Genomic DNA, 16,744 nt, shown 5'->3' on the forward strand with positions numbered 1-16,744 from the left:
CACACATATATATATATTAAAATTTTAACCAGCAAAATAAATATAAGTACAAACTTTGCTAAATATAGATTTATATAGATAATAACATAGATATTTACAAATATGTGGAAAAATTTACAAAGTTATTTAAAAAAATACAAAATCAGAACTTTATTGAAATTTAACAGCATTCCTAAACTTAAACAACAGCAAACCTTATCAAGATTTTTAAAATTAATATTCTAAAAGTCATACTCTAAAGGCCATGTTTTAATCGAGATTCAAGATTATTTTTTATTTTGAAAAATTAGATACTTTAAAATTTTAAAAATTATAGAAATTTTCCTAAAAAGTAAGCTATCGGTATAAGTAACAGAGCTGCAATCAATCCAACCCACGCGCTTTCGATACGCTTCGTATTCAGATCTATTTTTTCCATGAAAGTCTGCACTTGGTGTTCCAACCTTTTGTGAGAATCTTCCACATTCATAGGAACAATATTGTGTTCTGAGAGAAAAAAAGTTCACATAAACAATAGAAAAAAAAAAGTCTTGAAGTAAAAATTGGCCATTAGTTTGAGTGGGTAACTAAAATTCTGATTGAAACTTCGTGTGAAACTTATTATAAAACAATTATTTTTATGGTTGATTGTTTAAATAGTTGGTTGCCTCTCAGCAGGTTTTCAGGCAGGTCTGAAGGACTTAGATTTTAAACAATTAGTATTTAAAACTCTTTCATCAAATAATACTAGATTTAATTTAAAATCAATTTACCTGTTTCATTATCTTTATAGCAGTTATAATCAAATACTTTGTGTATATCTTCAATTAATTGTTCATTCTGCTTTATTTCATTAGACAACTCAAGAATGCGTGCATGTTGATTGTCTAAATTAAACTTAAATTTAACTTTTATTCATTACCCGTTAAATATCAAACTGACGAACTTTTTTTTTTTATAGAAATAAGAAAAACTGAAATTTTGAATGATTGTTTATTTTCTTTTTTTGCCTTGCTTATTTTTTCAGTATTAAAATAAAAATCAATTCAAAATAAAATTTTTATATATACCTATTGAGACAATTCGTTCGTCAAGCTTTTTTATCTTACACTCAAGATTTTTAATGACATCCATTATGATTAGCTGATCAGTCTGTTCCGAAAAATCTTCCGATGAAAAATAACACTTTTTTAATAATGGCAAATAGCGATTTGTATTATCATTATCATTATAATTTTCATCATAGTCAATTCTTTCAAACTGGTTTTTATTTTCGATATTTTCCTTATTGTTTTTGCAGGAGAAAGCGTAGTTTATTCGACTTATTTCCTCGTCCTTGTTTATACTTTGAAATAATTCTACATCTAGAGTCAATGTATCATCTTGTTTGAACTTTTTTTCTAAACAATTTAGCAATAATAATAAATTAATTAAAAATTAAGATAAAATAAATATGTTTTAACATACAAAATATAAAAATGTCAGTAAATATAATAAAATATGATCACTCCTGGTGCTTTGTAGAATTCGCTTTTGTAGGCAAAGGTTAGGATAAGTTATCTCTGACTTAAAATACTTCCTGGCTAAGGACTCTTTAATAAGTAAAGGCGAGAGAAAATGTCTCAATAAAAATACTCATCTTGGGCAGATGTTAACTGTATTCAGCCACTGCCTTGTAGAAAGCTTTTTTGGCAAAGACTTTAGAAGCAAAAAATTTCTGTTGACCAGCCTTCCTTCCTTCTTTATCTAATAAGTTGGCCTAGATCTAAAGCTGTTAAACTATTTCCTGCCTAGAGTGATGAATGGTGAATCTTCTTGACTTGACTCATAGATTTTTGTTTGTACCTCTATCTTAGTGGCAGTGTCATATTGTTATACATGTATCTTATATATCGGTGCCGGTCTTAAGGTAGAATATATTATGAACACAACATGGCGCTACAAGTATGTAAAGAAACGTGTGGAAACTAATTGTTTTTTTGTTTAAAGATTATCTTATTTAATCTTTTGAATCGTTACTTAAAAATAAATAAAAAAATGAAAGAAAGTGGTAAGGGAGGCGTTTTTCCTCCAATGTTCGATTTAACTGTAGATAGATTCGCTGCATTTCACTCATGGATTAAGAAATGGCATAATTATGTTTTGTTGTCTTATTATTAATGAAACTTTAGTAAGACATAAATATTTTAAATGTTTTTAAGAAGATGGTGAATGCTTTGATGACTTCTTAACAAAAGTTAAATTATTAAGTAAAAATTGCAACTTTTGTAATACTGAAGATTGTTTTGGCAGTTTATTAGGAGATAAAATTCTATATGGAATACGGTGTGACAAAGTACATGAGAAATTACTTTCTGAAAAAACTTTAACACTTGATAAAGCAGTAGAAATTTGCCGTTTTTCAGAAAAAGCACAAGATGGTGTATCTGAGTTGCAAAATATTAACAGTGAAAGTTTAGATCGTATTGGAAAACAATTGTACAGTAAAAACAAATTTAATTCACCCACAAAGAATAATTATAATAGAGATTTTAAATTTAATTCATTGGTATGTAAATTCTGTTTAAAAAAGCATTCTTTTATTTGGGGATCATGTTCAGCATGGGGTAAACAGTGCAGAGACTGTAGCATTATGAATCACTTCTCAAATAGTTCAGCTTGCCTAAAAGCAAAACCAAATATTCCTGATACATATGTTGATCAACAGAACGATAGTAAAAATTTGTCAAGTATGCAGCATCTAGGTGCGTTGTTTTTAGGAAGAATTAGAGCAGATTGTGCAGACAGACCTTGGGAAATTCAATTAAAAGTAAAATATGGAAAAATAACATTTAAAATTGACACATGCGCTGAGGTCACAGTTATAGGAACTAACCATTTAAAAAAAGTTTGGAATTAAAATTGAACATTTATACACTACTAATAAACAACTAACAGGTCCTGATTATAAGCAACTTAATAGCCTTGGATACTTTCAAAAATCATTCTCTATAAACGGTCAGAACAGTGAATTAATTACTATATATGCTTGTGATAATGTGCAAACTGCTTTATTATGAAGACCTGCCTTACAAAAGTTTCATGTGTGCTATGATTTCAAACTCAAAAAGTAACATAGAACAGTTTCCTTCAGTATTCAAAGGGTTAGGGACTATTAAAGATGACCCTACATATAACAACACAAGAAAATACAACATTGGAGCGCCACGACGAGTAGCGTTCCTTCTATTAGAACTGTTGAAGCAAGAGCTAGAGCAAATGAAAGAGATGGGGGTTATTAAAATAGTAGATCAACCTACAGACTGGTATCATCCAATAGTAGTTGTGAAAAAACCAAATGGACTACTTCGTGTCTGTATTGATTTAACACAATTAAACAAAGAAACCAAGCTTGAATTCTATGAACTGTTAAGTGTAGACAATACATTGGCCCAACTTAGAAATAGATGTAAATATATGGCAAAATTAGACGCTAACTCAGGATATTATCAGTTACCAATGGATATTGAAAGTCAGTTAAAATGTACATTTACGACACCTTTTGGGTGGTTCTGCCCTACGAGGGGTCCATTTGGGTTAACGTCACTCCCTGAAATATTTAGTAAAAAAATGGATCAAGTTATTGATGGTCTAAAAGGAGTGGTTAAAAGTATGGATGATTTTTTAGTTTTTAGAAATACAGAAATGGAATATAACGAAAACCTTGTAGCATTGCTAAATAGATTTACTGAAACTGGAGTTACCCTTAATGTAGAGAAATGTTTATTTGATCAAACAGAAGTGGAGTTTTTAGATCATAAAATTTTAGCAGAGGGAGTAAAACCATTGACCAAAAAAGTTGAAGCAATAAAGAATTTTCCAAAACCAAAAAAATATTAAGTCTTTACGTAGCTTTCTAGGCATGGCCCAGCAATTATCAAAATTCAATCTATCACTTGCTAAAGTAGCTGAACCCTTGCGAGATCTTTTGAGTTCAAGATCAGCATGGTTTTGGACTGAAAATCATACTTGAGCATTTAATGAGGTAAAAAATAGTTTAACCAATCCACCCATTTTAGCACACTACAATGTTAAAAAACCTGTAAAAAGTAAGAACAGATGGAAGTTTATTTAATGGACTGAGTGTAATAGTTTACCAGAACCATAATGGTATATACAAACCAATTGATTGTGCATCTAGATTTCTTATGGCAACTGAAAAAAATTATTATCCAATCGAAATGGAAATGTTAGCAATAACATGTGGGTGCACACGCATGTCAAAATATTTGTATGGTTTGCCAAATTTTATATTAGAAACAGATCACAAACCATTAATTCCAATACTAAATTATTGTTCACTTATTGATATGTCTCCAAGAATTCAACGTCTAAGAATGAAGTTATTAAGATTTTCATTTAATGAAGAGCATGTTGCGAGCAAGTCTATTACTGATGCAGATCAAATGTCTCATGCACCTGTATCTAATCCTACAAAAGAAGATGAGATTGCAAAAAATGATCTTAATGTGTATGTTAATTCAATAATAAAAAGTATGCCTGCTACAGAGAGTCGTTTAGAAGAAATTAAGCAAAAAACTGCAGAAGATAAACTTTTAAACCAATTGCAAGAAAGTATCATTTCTAGATGGCCAAATTCCAAAAAATACTGTCTGACGATTACCAACCTTATTGGGATTTTAAAGATGAAATAGTTAAAATTGATAGACTCTTATTATATCAAAATAGAATAATAATCCCAGTTAGTATGCGAAAAGAAATTCTTTCAAAATTTCATGAAAGTCACTTGGGAATGGAGAAATTCAAACGTCGTGCACGTCAGAGTGTTTTTTGGCCAGATTTAAATAACCAAATTGAACAGTTAATTCGAAAGTGTGAGGCATGTATAGAGTATCTCTCATCAAAGCCGAAAGAACCTCTGCTAACTCCTGATGTCCCAACACGGCCATGGCAAAAACTTGGAACTGATTTGTTTCAGTGGGCTAATAAAAACTATTTAATTATTGTCGATTATTATATCTTTTGGACTGAGGTGTTTCTGCTTTCAAGTACTGGATCAGCAAATGTTATTCAAGCATGCAAAGAATCTTTTTCTAGAAATGGTATCCCTGAAGAGTTAGTGTCAGATAATGGTACATATAGTTTGAAAGTGTTTTGTCAATTCTCTCAACAGTGGCAATTTAAGCACATAACAAGTAGTCCACACTATGCACAATCGAATGGTTTAGCAGAGGCAACTGTAAAATCAATAAAACTTCAATAATCACATACCTTTCATGCGCATATATTTACAATTCACTTTTTTTTTTTTGCAAAATCTGGTTTGAATGCTTTTTATGTGTTTTTGTTTAGAAACTCTTCACTCAATCGCTTTTTTTGTTCTTTGTTATTCTCATTTTTCCCAAGATTGAACTATTTTAATATTTTTCTGATCTCAAAAAGACCCTTCTCTTTAATTCTCAGCCAATATTGCTGTTATTGGTAAATTTAATGGTCAGAACACTAAATGACTTGATTCTAGTAAAACTGATCCTGCTAGATCTTAAGCTCAAAACTTTTGTCTTTTTCAATCTCATATTTATATCTTTTTCAATCTCATATTTATATCTCATATTATATTTTCAATCTCATATTTATATTTTCAATCTCATACTTATATATTTAACTTGATGACTTGTTTTCCAAGAACCCTTATCACTTGCCTTCACTCCTTGATTTGTATCTTGTCTCTGACTATAGCTTATACTCAGTTTCTTCTTGTTCTTTTTTAGGTTGTTCAGATTCACCCTATCATCGCAAATTTTACTACAACCTTAAAGTTGCCTAGGATTTTTTGCAATTTTCTTTGTGATGGTTCTTGGGTCGATGTCTTGCTCCCCTTTGTCAAAAATTTTGCTTTCCTTATCTCCTGGATTCAGACAGTTTTGGAAGCTTTTATTACTTCTCATCAAATTCAAATTAAGTCTCACTACACCCATGGAATAGTGAGATTTATATATACAAATGGTTTTCTTTTTTCAAAAAAACTCTCTGAATAACAAACTTTGTTTAATCATTGCAAACAATAGATGCAAAAGAGATATCGAATAAAGTTCATTTTCTCATATTATATTGCTGAAGTCCATTATCTCAGATTATATCGCTAAAGAATATTATCTCAGATTACTAAATCTTGTATTTTATCTCAGAAATTAGGTTCAAGTGATTTTTAAGAAATCTTTAACAATGTCATTAACAAGTATAACAATCCATCTCATAGATTGATCAGATTTTTTATTTTTCCAAAGATAAGCCAGAACCATTTGCAAAGAACTTTTCAAAAAAATACGCAAAAAGATACGTAAATATGTATAAAAAATAATTTCTTAACAAGGTCATTAACAAAGACAAGTCTAACATTCCATCTCTCATGAGTCTGATCTTATTGTCTTTTCCAAGAATAAAGCTATTTTCAAAAATCATTTCCAAATCACTTTTCTCTTGAATCTAATGGTCACACTTTTCCAATTATCCTAGAAAAACAGGTTAAAGAAACAGGTTAAAGAAACAAGTTAATTGACTGTTAGATATCCTAATTACTGCCAATAACTTTCATATTTCACTTACAAAAATTTCAAAGAATAAAACTGATGAGAACTTCAGAAAGAAAAAGAAATTAATTAAACTTGTGTTTAATTATGTCTAATGTTTATGCTAATTTAGGCATAATCAAGTCTATTTACATCAACATATTTATATAAGAACTATTTTATTTATATTATATGATCAAGTTAATGCTATAATAAAACCTGAAATAAAGTTTAATCTTAAATATTAAAAAACTTTTTTAAAACTTCTATAATAACAATGCTTTTTGAATTTGTTTTTAGTAAATGTATTTTCAAAACAGATATAGGAATGCTCTGGAAGCAACATCAAAAATCATTTTTGAAATCAAAAAAATTTAATAAAATTAATCTACAATAAGTACATGAAAAAAACAAGTTGTCCTAAATACACTGAAAACCAGAAAAACAAAAATTTTAAACATTGAATACAAAAAAACAAAAGAATACTAAGCAACATACAGTTTGATAAACAAAGCTTAACAAACTGTATGGTAAGTTAAATGTTAAAGTGTTTGAACATATGGGGAAATAAAATAACTTAAACAAAGTCCAAATTTCTACAAAGTACCTTTATATTCTACCATTTGATTCTTAAAAAATGTCTGCATGCTGCATATTGCATGCTGCATGTTTAATGTAAACATTAAATAATATTAAACATTAAAATTGTCTAGTTTGGTATTTCAAAACATGCTGGGTTGGTAAAACTTAGTAAAAAATATTTAGAAATAAAAATTTTTTTTTAATGATTTTTACTTTTCAAGATTCACAACAATTCAAACTTAATCTTTTTTAAAGCAAGTTAACTTAAAAATGTTAAATTATTGATGATGCATCCAGTCTGGGTCAAATGATTTTTTCTTCTATAATTTAAATAGTTTTTTTTAATTAAAAACCAAATACTCTCAGATACTTAACTCATGGGAGGGGACATTCATTAACTTTTTAAGAAATTTTCGCACCTACCCCAAGCTTATTAGGACCCTTCCCTTATTAATTTTTAATAGTTATTAACAAAGAAACTACATCTCAAAATTAAAAAAAAATTCAATGTAAACCAGCCAAAATTCAATGTAAAAATTAGAAATCATCAACTCACTGATAAAAAAAAGCTCATAAATTTGGAAACCTCACATGCATAATATAAAACCTCACCACCTATTTCCAAACAAAAATATAGGGCTGAAACTACCTATAGTCTACCTAGACTGCAGCTTAGGGTCTCACAATTTTCAGAACCCCAAAATGGGTTCTATTTAATGTGTGCTAGGGTTATTAGGGAGTTATTAAAAACTACTACTTAAATAATTGTAATGATTGCAACAACAATAATCCCTCTAGACAATTATTATCATTTATTATCAAGTTCTATTTGCACAATCAACAGTTGCAACACTAAATCTCATGGAGATTAATTCTAAAACAAATCAATTTATAAGCCATAGCACTAAATAAAAGAACTGAAAAGCAAACAACAGACAATAGCAAAAAAGCAAAAGAAGACAACAACCAGTTTAATGCTATATATAATATATAATGGTTTTTATTCAAAATATTTTTTGGGGGCCTAAAAAATTTATTCAGCCTAGGGTCCCTGAGGGTGTAAATCTGGCCCTGATTAAGTACATAATATAAAACCTCAAAATAATATAAAATTTTCAAGATTATTATATTTTTAAATACAACATAAGAATATAAAATCTATACTGTATTTAACCTGTTATCACATTATTTATTTATTTTTTCAACATCTTTGCTTCCAACAAGGCTGCAAGCAACCACTAAATAAAGTTGGAAGTTACTGGAAGAGAAAAGATGAAGATTGTAGAGCAAGATAACGATTGACAGACAACTTAAAGGATTGCAAATTATATGAATCAGGAAAGCAAGATGAAGGAAGTGAATTCCAAAGAACTGATGTTCGAGGAAAAAAACTAGACAAATAAGAGTTTTTGGAGCACTTAGGAACAGTCACAGAAAAAGGATGAGACTTAATTGAATGACGAGTAACACAAGAATGAATTTTAATAGATAGCACAAGAGGCCCTAGCCCTTTAGAGCAGTGCCCATTATAGTATTTGTAGAAAAGAGAAAGAGAAGCAACATTACAACGATGTGATAATGGTTGGAGGTTGGCTGCAAGAGCAGGTCCAACTATGTTTACAATGTGTTTTTGCACCTTGTCTAAAAGAGAAAAGGCATCATTGGAAGATCTGACACAGATATGGCAACAGTATTCCATACAAGACCGGATTTGAGATTTATAGAGATAGAGATTAGAATCCGAAGTAAGAAAGTGTTGAGCTTGATAAAGTGATGCACCTTTAGCAGATGCTAATTTTGCAACGGATTTGATATATAGTTTCCAAGAAAGATAGGAAGTAAGATTTAATTCTAGAAGATGAAGGGTAGATGACTCATCGAGTACATTACCGTTCATAAACATAGGAAGATCTAAATTATTGCAACAACGATTGGCTGAAAAAAATTGAGTTTTATCTGAATTTAAGTTCACCAGCCATTGTAAGCCACATGCTGTAGCAGAAGTGAGATCCTTTTCAAGCTCAAATGCCTATTCCAAGCAATCAGAGAGTGTTGGCTTCTTTTCATGACAAGAATAAATGGTAGTATTATCAGCGAACAATGCCGCCTTAGATGTCTGGATGATCATTAATGTAAATTAAAAAGAGTATAGGGCCAAGAATTGAACCTTGAGGAGCCCCTGAAGTTACAGAATATGAAGAAGAGTGCTGTCCATCCAGGACAACTTTTATACTACCATTGGAAAGGAAGGATTCAATAATGTTAAAGATGTGACCAGATACACCATAAGAAGAAAGCTTATGGAGAAGACCAGTGTGCCAAACTTTATCAAAAGCTTTGGAAATGTCAAGAGCAATGGCCTTAACCTCTCCACCTTTATCTAATGCACAATAATACCTATCGGTTATTACGGTTAGCAAATCAGCTGTAGAATGAGAAGATCGAAATCCATATTAATGATGAGAAAGTAAGTTATTAGATTCATTGAACATTTGATAAACTGTTGAACATTTGTCAAAAGGAAGAAGAAAGATTTCTACCCAAGGGCCATCACAAAAAAAATTACGGAAAGAGCCCCAGTCAGCTTTAAGGTAGTTGTAAGAGGTACAATGATAGGGGAATTCAGATGATGTAGAAGAATGAGATAATAGCTTTAGAGAGATCAAACTATGATCAGAAGCACCTAAGGGTGAATATGGAGAAACTGAGCACTGACTAGGATCAGAAACAAGACATATGTCGAGTAGAGAAGGTAAATGATTCGGGTTGTGTGGAAAGCGAGTTGGAAAGTTGACTACTTGAGTTAGGGATTGAGAAAGGCAAATGTTGTGGGCTTTAATGTCTGCAGAGTCACTGACACTAGAGCCTAGCCATTCAGTGTGATGAGCATTAAAATCACTGACAACAACAATGTTGGCTGATGGATAAAGAGAGAGGACTTGGTCAATATGATCAGAAATAACATCAAAAAGAGTGCAGTCTTGAGATGAAGGAGAGCAATATAGAACAAAGAGAAAGGCAATAGAGTGGAGTGGTGCTAAACAAAAGCTAAACTAAAAGAATAGTCTGTGGATTCAAACCTAGTTTCCCGACAAATTGGTGAATTCTTACAAATGTAAATCCCAGGCCAAGCATGTGATTATTGGAGTCCTTTCGAATTAAAAGAAGATAACCATCAACACTAAGATCACAAGATGAGACAGCTGAACTCAAATTAGTCTCACAAAGAGCAAGTCTGGTGAACTTTCTTTTCAAGAGATAAGACTTAAAAGAAGAAAAGTTACTTCAAAAACCACGAATATTAGTGAATGAAAAGTGTAGAAAAATTAGTGTTAAAAAACTTGGTGATGATGATGGTTTTTTGTGTTTTATAGTTTTTGGTACTTTATTCATTCTAAAATTTGTTAAAGAACTTGACTTAAAGCATAGATAGTACTCAGTATACTGTTTAATAGCCCAAGTAATTGCCTCATTATTATTAATAAACCCTACACACTAAAAAAAAAAGGTAGAAATTTCTACCTTAGGGTAGGATATGTGATATACCCTTAGTAAGGTATAATTTTCTACCTTTTAAGGTAGAAAATTATATTAAAAACAATTATTTGTCATACAATTTTCTAACTTAAAGGTATAATTTTCTACCTTATAAGGTATAAAATTATACCTTACTAAGGGTATATCACATATCCTACCTTAACTAAAAATTTCTACCTTTAATTTTTAGTGTGTAAGCCATAACATAGGGCTCTAAATGTTGCCTTGGCAATGCACACCAAAAGTATAAACAGGGACACCATCCATGCACAACATGGCACTGTTCATACTTTGATATTTTTCTTCTGTTGATGAAATCAGCCTCTTTGAGAGCTACTACAGAGTTCGGGAAACCTGACTACCAGCCAGCCTTAGAACCATAAAACTGAGTTTTAGAGCTGTACCCTCATTAGGAGATAATAGAATGAGTTGCCTAGTCATAAAAACAGAGACACAAGCAAAATCCATGCATTGAGTCAAGAAGATCCAGCATTCAACATCCTAAACTGGAAACAATGTATTAAAAATACATTTGCATCAGCCTAATAGATGATGGCTGGTTAACAGATAGAATCTGTTTACCCTTTAAGTCTTTGCCTAGGAGGCCTTTTACATGACAGTAGCCGGCAAATTTTGGCCACACACCCTAAAATGCAAATTTTGGCCACAAGCTATACACCCTTCTATTAATACAACCTCCCGTTTATAAGATTTGAGAATACATTTTAACCCAGTCTTATTAAGACCTCCTAATTTATTAGATCTAAACAAAAATTTCCCCTTCCCCATTTTATTCCCATCCCCACTTTGTATTAACTCTTTCACACCTAAATATTTGTAAACAATAAAAATCAACACACTATATTTAAAATGATGAAATAGTGAAAGTAGAAATCATATTTACTCAAAAAAATTTTAAAATAATATTTTCTGAAAGAAAAATAAATATATATCATATATCTTTGAAAAGAAAATTCATATATCAATGCGGACACAAAATATTATGTGAACTCAAAAAAAAAAAAAAAATTTAATTATTTGAATAATTCAACTTTGTGATATTCTTAAAAATCAAAACTTAAAATTATCAGAATTTGGCAAAGAAAATAGATACAAATAGAGTGCTTAAACGTCTAAAAATCTGCAAAATTTTAAAAACGATCAATGACTTTTTCCTGTTTCTGATCATGCTTTTAAGAACCTATTACACTAAATAGTATGTACATAATTATCTTATCTCTTGTTTTATATCCTTTTAAGAATAAAAATGTTATAATTTCAACAAAAAAAACATTAACTAGGAAAATTTTCATTTAATTGTGCGTATATTTAATAGTTACTTTATATTTAACTTTTATTTCTTACCATATACATTTAAGAACATTGTTAGGAGACTTCCCCCTTCCCTTATGAAACTCTATTGACTGTTCCTGAAGCAAAAATTTGTTTATGGCGATTAATTAAGAAGACAAACATACAGCTATCTTTTAAAACATAAATGCATGTAGTTTTGATCAGGGTTGCAAAAAAACCTTTTTTTTTTGAAAAAAAACAACAAACAAACAAAAAAACCATGGTTCTTTTGATTTAAACTTTTTTTTTTTAAATAAGCTGGTTTAGTCAACTTTTTCAATTAAAAAGAAGCATTAGTCATTTTACTTGAGTAAATTATATTTTCTATTAATGTTTCTGCTGTAATTTATCAACCAATACATCATTATTCAATGTTCTGTATATAAAAACAAGCTTTGCTGCATTTTTAAAATTTTTTGCTAAAAGATTTAGCACATGAGCAGCACACCCATAAGTAACTATTCAGATACCTCTTTCAGATGACAATACTTGTCGCATTGATTTTATTTTAGCTGCATTGTCAGTCACAAAGCTTTTTACTGTTTACTTTTTATTTAGCATCCAAATTTATGTGTTACAGCTTTATTTTTTTACTTTATGCTTCATTGCTTTTATTATAAAGATTATTCTATTGCTCCTCTTGCCAATTGTGTAAGATATAAAATTATGGTTACAATTTTTTTTTTTTTTTTTTTTTTGTTATTTCACCTCCCCAAGGCCTAGAAGGCCACTACAGATGAGGAGGCTACTTAATTGTGGTTATAACCCTCTCTCAACTCTATAACTCCGAAACACGAACCTTGACGAACAAGGCCGCTGCGCGGAGAAACAAGTTGAGCGCGGTACTACCAGGGACGTGGTGGGGATCGAACTCGGAACCTCTCGCTTATGAAGCGAGCGCTCTACCACTACACCACTACCGCATAATTAATAATAAAAAAAAAAACCTCTTGTTTTTTTGTTTGAGTCATTGAGAGAACCCAAAATACTGTTGCAAATAGATAAAGAAGGATGAATAGCACTGTTTCTTGCAGTAATCGATTTGTTGATTAAAAAACCCTTCAGTCAATTGAACTTGCACTTTAAGAAACAGAATTTGCAATGTTTGTATTTGATCAATTTGCATTGGTTAAGGAAAGTAAAAAGAGGTGTTTTGAAAAGTTTTTGAAAAGTTGAGATCATAATAAGACTTTTGTTTTTCTGTTATTAAAGTTTTGCTCTATTTTGCAATAACACTTCATGACGAATTTATATCTTTTATGTTCAAGCCAGTCAATTTTACTAACAATTCTAAAAACCAAATAAGCTAATAAAAACTCAGTTTATTAATAGCAGTCATAGAAAATCAGGTGTATCTTTTTTGCAGAGGTTTTTGGGGAAGTGTGTGAAACAAAGCGTTTATATCTGGTTAAAATAAAAAATTTGTTTTTATTGAAATAAAAGCGATTCAAAAACCACTAAATGTATCTACAGTTCTCGACTTTAAAGTAGATAAAAATCATGAAAAAATGTCTTTTTACCAAAATATAACAAAAAATTTATACCAAAAAAGGAAGAAGAGAAAGGCAAAGTAGAAGAGAACGATAAGGAAAAAGAGGCAGCCGAAGAAGAGATTGATAAGGAAGAAGAGGCAGTCAAAGAGGATAGAGCTTCTTTTACTGGATTATTACAAGACTTAAAAAAAAGTGATGCTGATTTGCCTGAGTACTATTATGATTAACATTAATAAACTAACATAGTAATTTTAAATAAATTAATATTTTGATAAATGTTATTTTTATATAAATTTATAAATATTATTTATGTCTTTGCACCATAATCTTATTCATATTATATTTTTTTGTATAACTGAATAAAATAGAAAATTCGTATCTATGGAAACAAATAAAGCGATTCCAATAAAACTCAAAAAATTGTTGCTAACAATTGCCAAATGCATCAAAAGTGCTCGACTTTAAAATTGTTATAAAAACTAAAAAACTTAATAATTTGAACTGAATTTTTTTAAGAGTGTCATATACCATTTGTAGTATAGGAAAATAAAATAAAAAATGTTTCTACCCCTCAAACGGTATAAATAAAATACATGAAAAAATTTTTTCAAAAAATTCACAATATAAATAAGAACGTATAAAATCATAAAACAAAAAAGTAAATTTTTTTGACCTAAACTTAATTATTGGTATTTATAAAAATTTTTCTGAACCCAGAAATTTCAGTATAAATTTTTTATTTTATGAAAAAGGAGTAGATGCGAATTTTACCACTTTGCCAAAAGAAGTAGTATTTTTAAACATATATTTAAGTTTAATTGAAATATTGACATCTTTTAAACAATATTGAATAAATTAAATAAATAAAAAATAGATACTAGTTTGTTAAAATTACTGCATATTAGTTCTTGAAATTTTATCAGATATTAAATGAATAAAAGTTTGTTAAATAAACATACCTGTATGATATTTTTTTATTTTACAAGCCAATTCATCAACATCATTCTCAATTTTTTCTGTAGAAATATTCAATAAAATGACAGAAGCTTTGAGATGATCCATTAAGATTGTCTTATTTTTGTTTAAAATTTCTCCAAATAGTTCCACTTTATCACAGTTTTGATAAAAATCTTTATACAAATTAAAAAAATATATACTATTCTTTTCATAAAGGTTTAAATAAAACAATAAATTTTATAAGGAATTTTATAAAGAAATTTTATAAAGAAGAGTAAGAAAAAAGAAAAAAAAAGAAACAAAAAAGAAAACTTTTTTTGCTGTAATAAAAATTCTTCACATTAAATAATCCCTCTCTCTCTCTCTCTCTCTCTCTCTCTCTCTCTCTCTCTCTCTCTCTCTCTCTCTCTCTCTATCTCTATCTATATCTAAATATCTATATATATATATATATATATATATATAAATAAAAAAAAAAATATATATATATATATATATATATATATATATATATATATATATATATATATATATATATATATATATATATATATATATATACAACCCGTAGATGTTGTCCGAAAGTTTTTTCCATATTTTGTTGACAAAAAGTAAAAATTAAAATGCAAGACCGGAATTATTTTTTTTTATCAATTGATAGACTGCCTGCCCCAACCAAACCCTCAAAATTGATTGGATTTGTCCTTCATTAAATAGCTACTTGTATTAACCAAAACCCTCAATTAATGTATGGACTTTCACTGTGCCTATTTTTTAAGTATTTATGTCAATAAAAATATTTATTCAAAAATTAATTGCTTAAATAAAAATTAGTAAAGAAGCAAAATAATAAAAATAACACAAAATAATAAAACTAAAACAGCTTTATGTCGCATGAAATTGTTTTTTTAACTTCTTTTTTCTTAAAGATTCAATTAGAAAGAATTTCTGTTTTTTTGGCACTGAAAAAGATTACAAAAAGTGTTTTAATTTTAAATAAACACAATTTAATTTAAATTACCCTTTTATAATATAAATATAGCCAATCAACCAAATACTGAAGTTAATAGCTTTTTTCAAATATTACATAAACATTTATTTAAAAAATAAACTTAAAATTAAGAAAACTAAGAAGAAGAAAAAAAAAAAACCAAAAAACCTTTTTTGTAATCATCACACATAAATGGTTGGCATGAGTTTTGTTCACCATCATCAGCAACAATTGAACTAAACTCTCCTTTTTTTAAAAATAAAACATGTTGATCACTTTCAGTTAAAAAATGCGTGTTTATGTCATCAAATGCTGACATGTCATCATCATATTTCTAAAACAAATGAAAAATGATTTTGAAGCCCAGTTTTCAATACTTTAAGAAAATCTAATACTTTTTAAATTTTTTTTCAATGATTTAACTGAACTATTTCTAAATATCTATTTAAACTTCTTTTTATATTATATTTCTTTTTATATTATCAAATAATGACATGTCATCATAATATTTCTAAAAAAATGAAGAATTACTTTGAAGCCCAGTTTTACTTAAATAAAATCTAATTTTTACTCTAATAAAATCATTTTTCACGCTTTTTCCAATGCAATGATTCAATTGACCTACTTTTTAATTTTTTTTTTTTAATTCTTTTAATAAAAAACTGATTTAAATTTCTTGAAGACTAATGCTCTGTACATATAAGTTTGTAACCTAAGAAGTGCATTACTCCTAATACCCAACTTGAGTAGTCAATAACTTTCATATAACTAAAATTTTAAATTCATAAAAACATGATATTTTTTAAAACTAAAAAGTTAAATTTTTAAAACATTTGGGCTAATACATAAATAATTTAAAGTGGAAAACAATTCATTTTAATTTACCTATTTAAACTTTCCATTTCAATTCTTTTCATATATTGTTTGTTTTTGTTTTTATTTTTATGCCAAAACAAGTTCAAAAGTTAATCAAGCAAGTGATAGAAGTTTACTTGAGCAATGACTATTACTTATTTTAAAATGCTGGACTTTTCTGTAAAGCGTTTTAATAGTATTTTAATAGAATATGTATAGAAACAGTAACTGAAATTAAAAATTAAACTTTAATTTGAAACAGATAAACAAAAAAATAAATTATTTATCTTTAAAAGCATTATATAAAGTTATATAAATTAATATATTAATATAACCTTTGATTTAAACTAAATTTAAATCCATAAAAAAACTTGATTGATAGTTGAAAAGTTTTATAAAACAAGTTAAGCAAAAAATTGTTTCTTCAA

The 16,744-nt window shown here is 28.6% G+C and overlaps 1 protein-coding gene across 4 annotated transcripts in view; it reads right to left on the minus strand.

The window, feature by feature from the left end:
* Window positions 1-54: 54 nt before the first annotated feature.
* LOC101236223 (surface protein P113) overlaps window positions 55-16,744 on the minus strand; it is a 16,955-nt gene continuing 265 nt past the window's right edge. For 2 of the 4 annotated variants that reach the window (XM_065790589.1, XM_065790587.1), the window contains exons 2-6: window positions 15,630-15,795; window positions 14,473-14,643; window positions 1,050-1,379; window positions 753-866; window positions 55-486 (exon numbers count right to left, since the gene is read on the minus strand). In XM_065790589.1, coding sequence (XP_065646661.1) covers window positions 311-486; window positions 753-866; window positions 1,050-1,379; window positions 14,473-14,643; window positions 15,630-15,780 — 942 coding nt within the window. In that variant the 5' untranslated portion in view covers window positions 15,781-15,795 and the 3' untranslated portion in view covers window positions 55-310. Of the gene's footprint in view, window positions 487-752; window positions 867-1,049; window positions 1,380-14,472; window positions 14,644-15,629; window positions 15,796-16,346; window positions 16,545-16,651 lie in introns of all 4 variants that reach the window. The other 2 variants (XM_065790588.1, XM_065790590.1) reach the window with 2 other exon arrangements.

This window comes from Hydra vulgaris, chromosome 02, assembly GCF_038396675.1.
Source record: "Hydra vulgaris chromosome 02, alternate assembly HydraT2T_AEP".
Classification (NCBI taxonomy): domain Eukaryota; kingdom Metazoa; phylum Cnidaria; class Hydrozoa; order Anthoathecata; family Hydridae; genus Hydra; species Hydra vulgaris.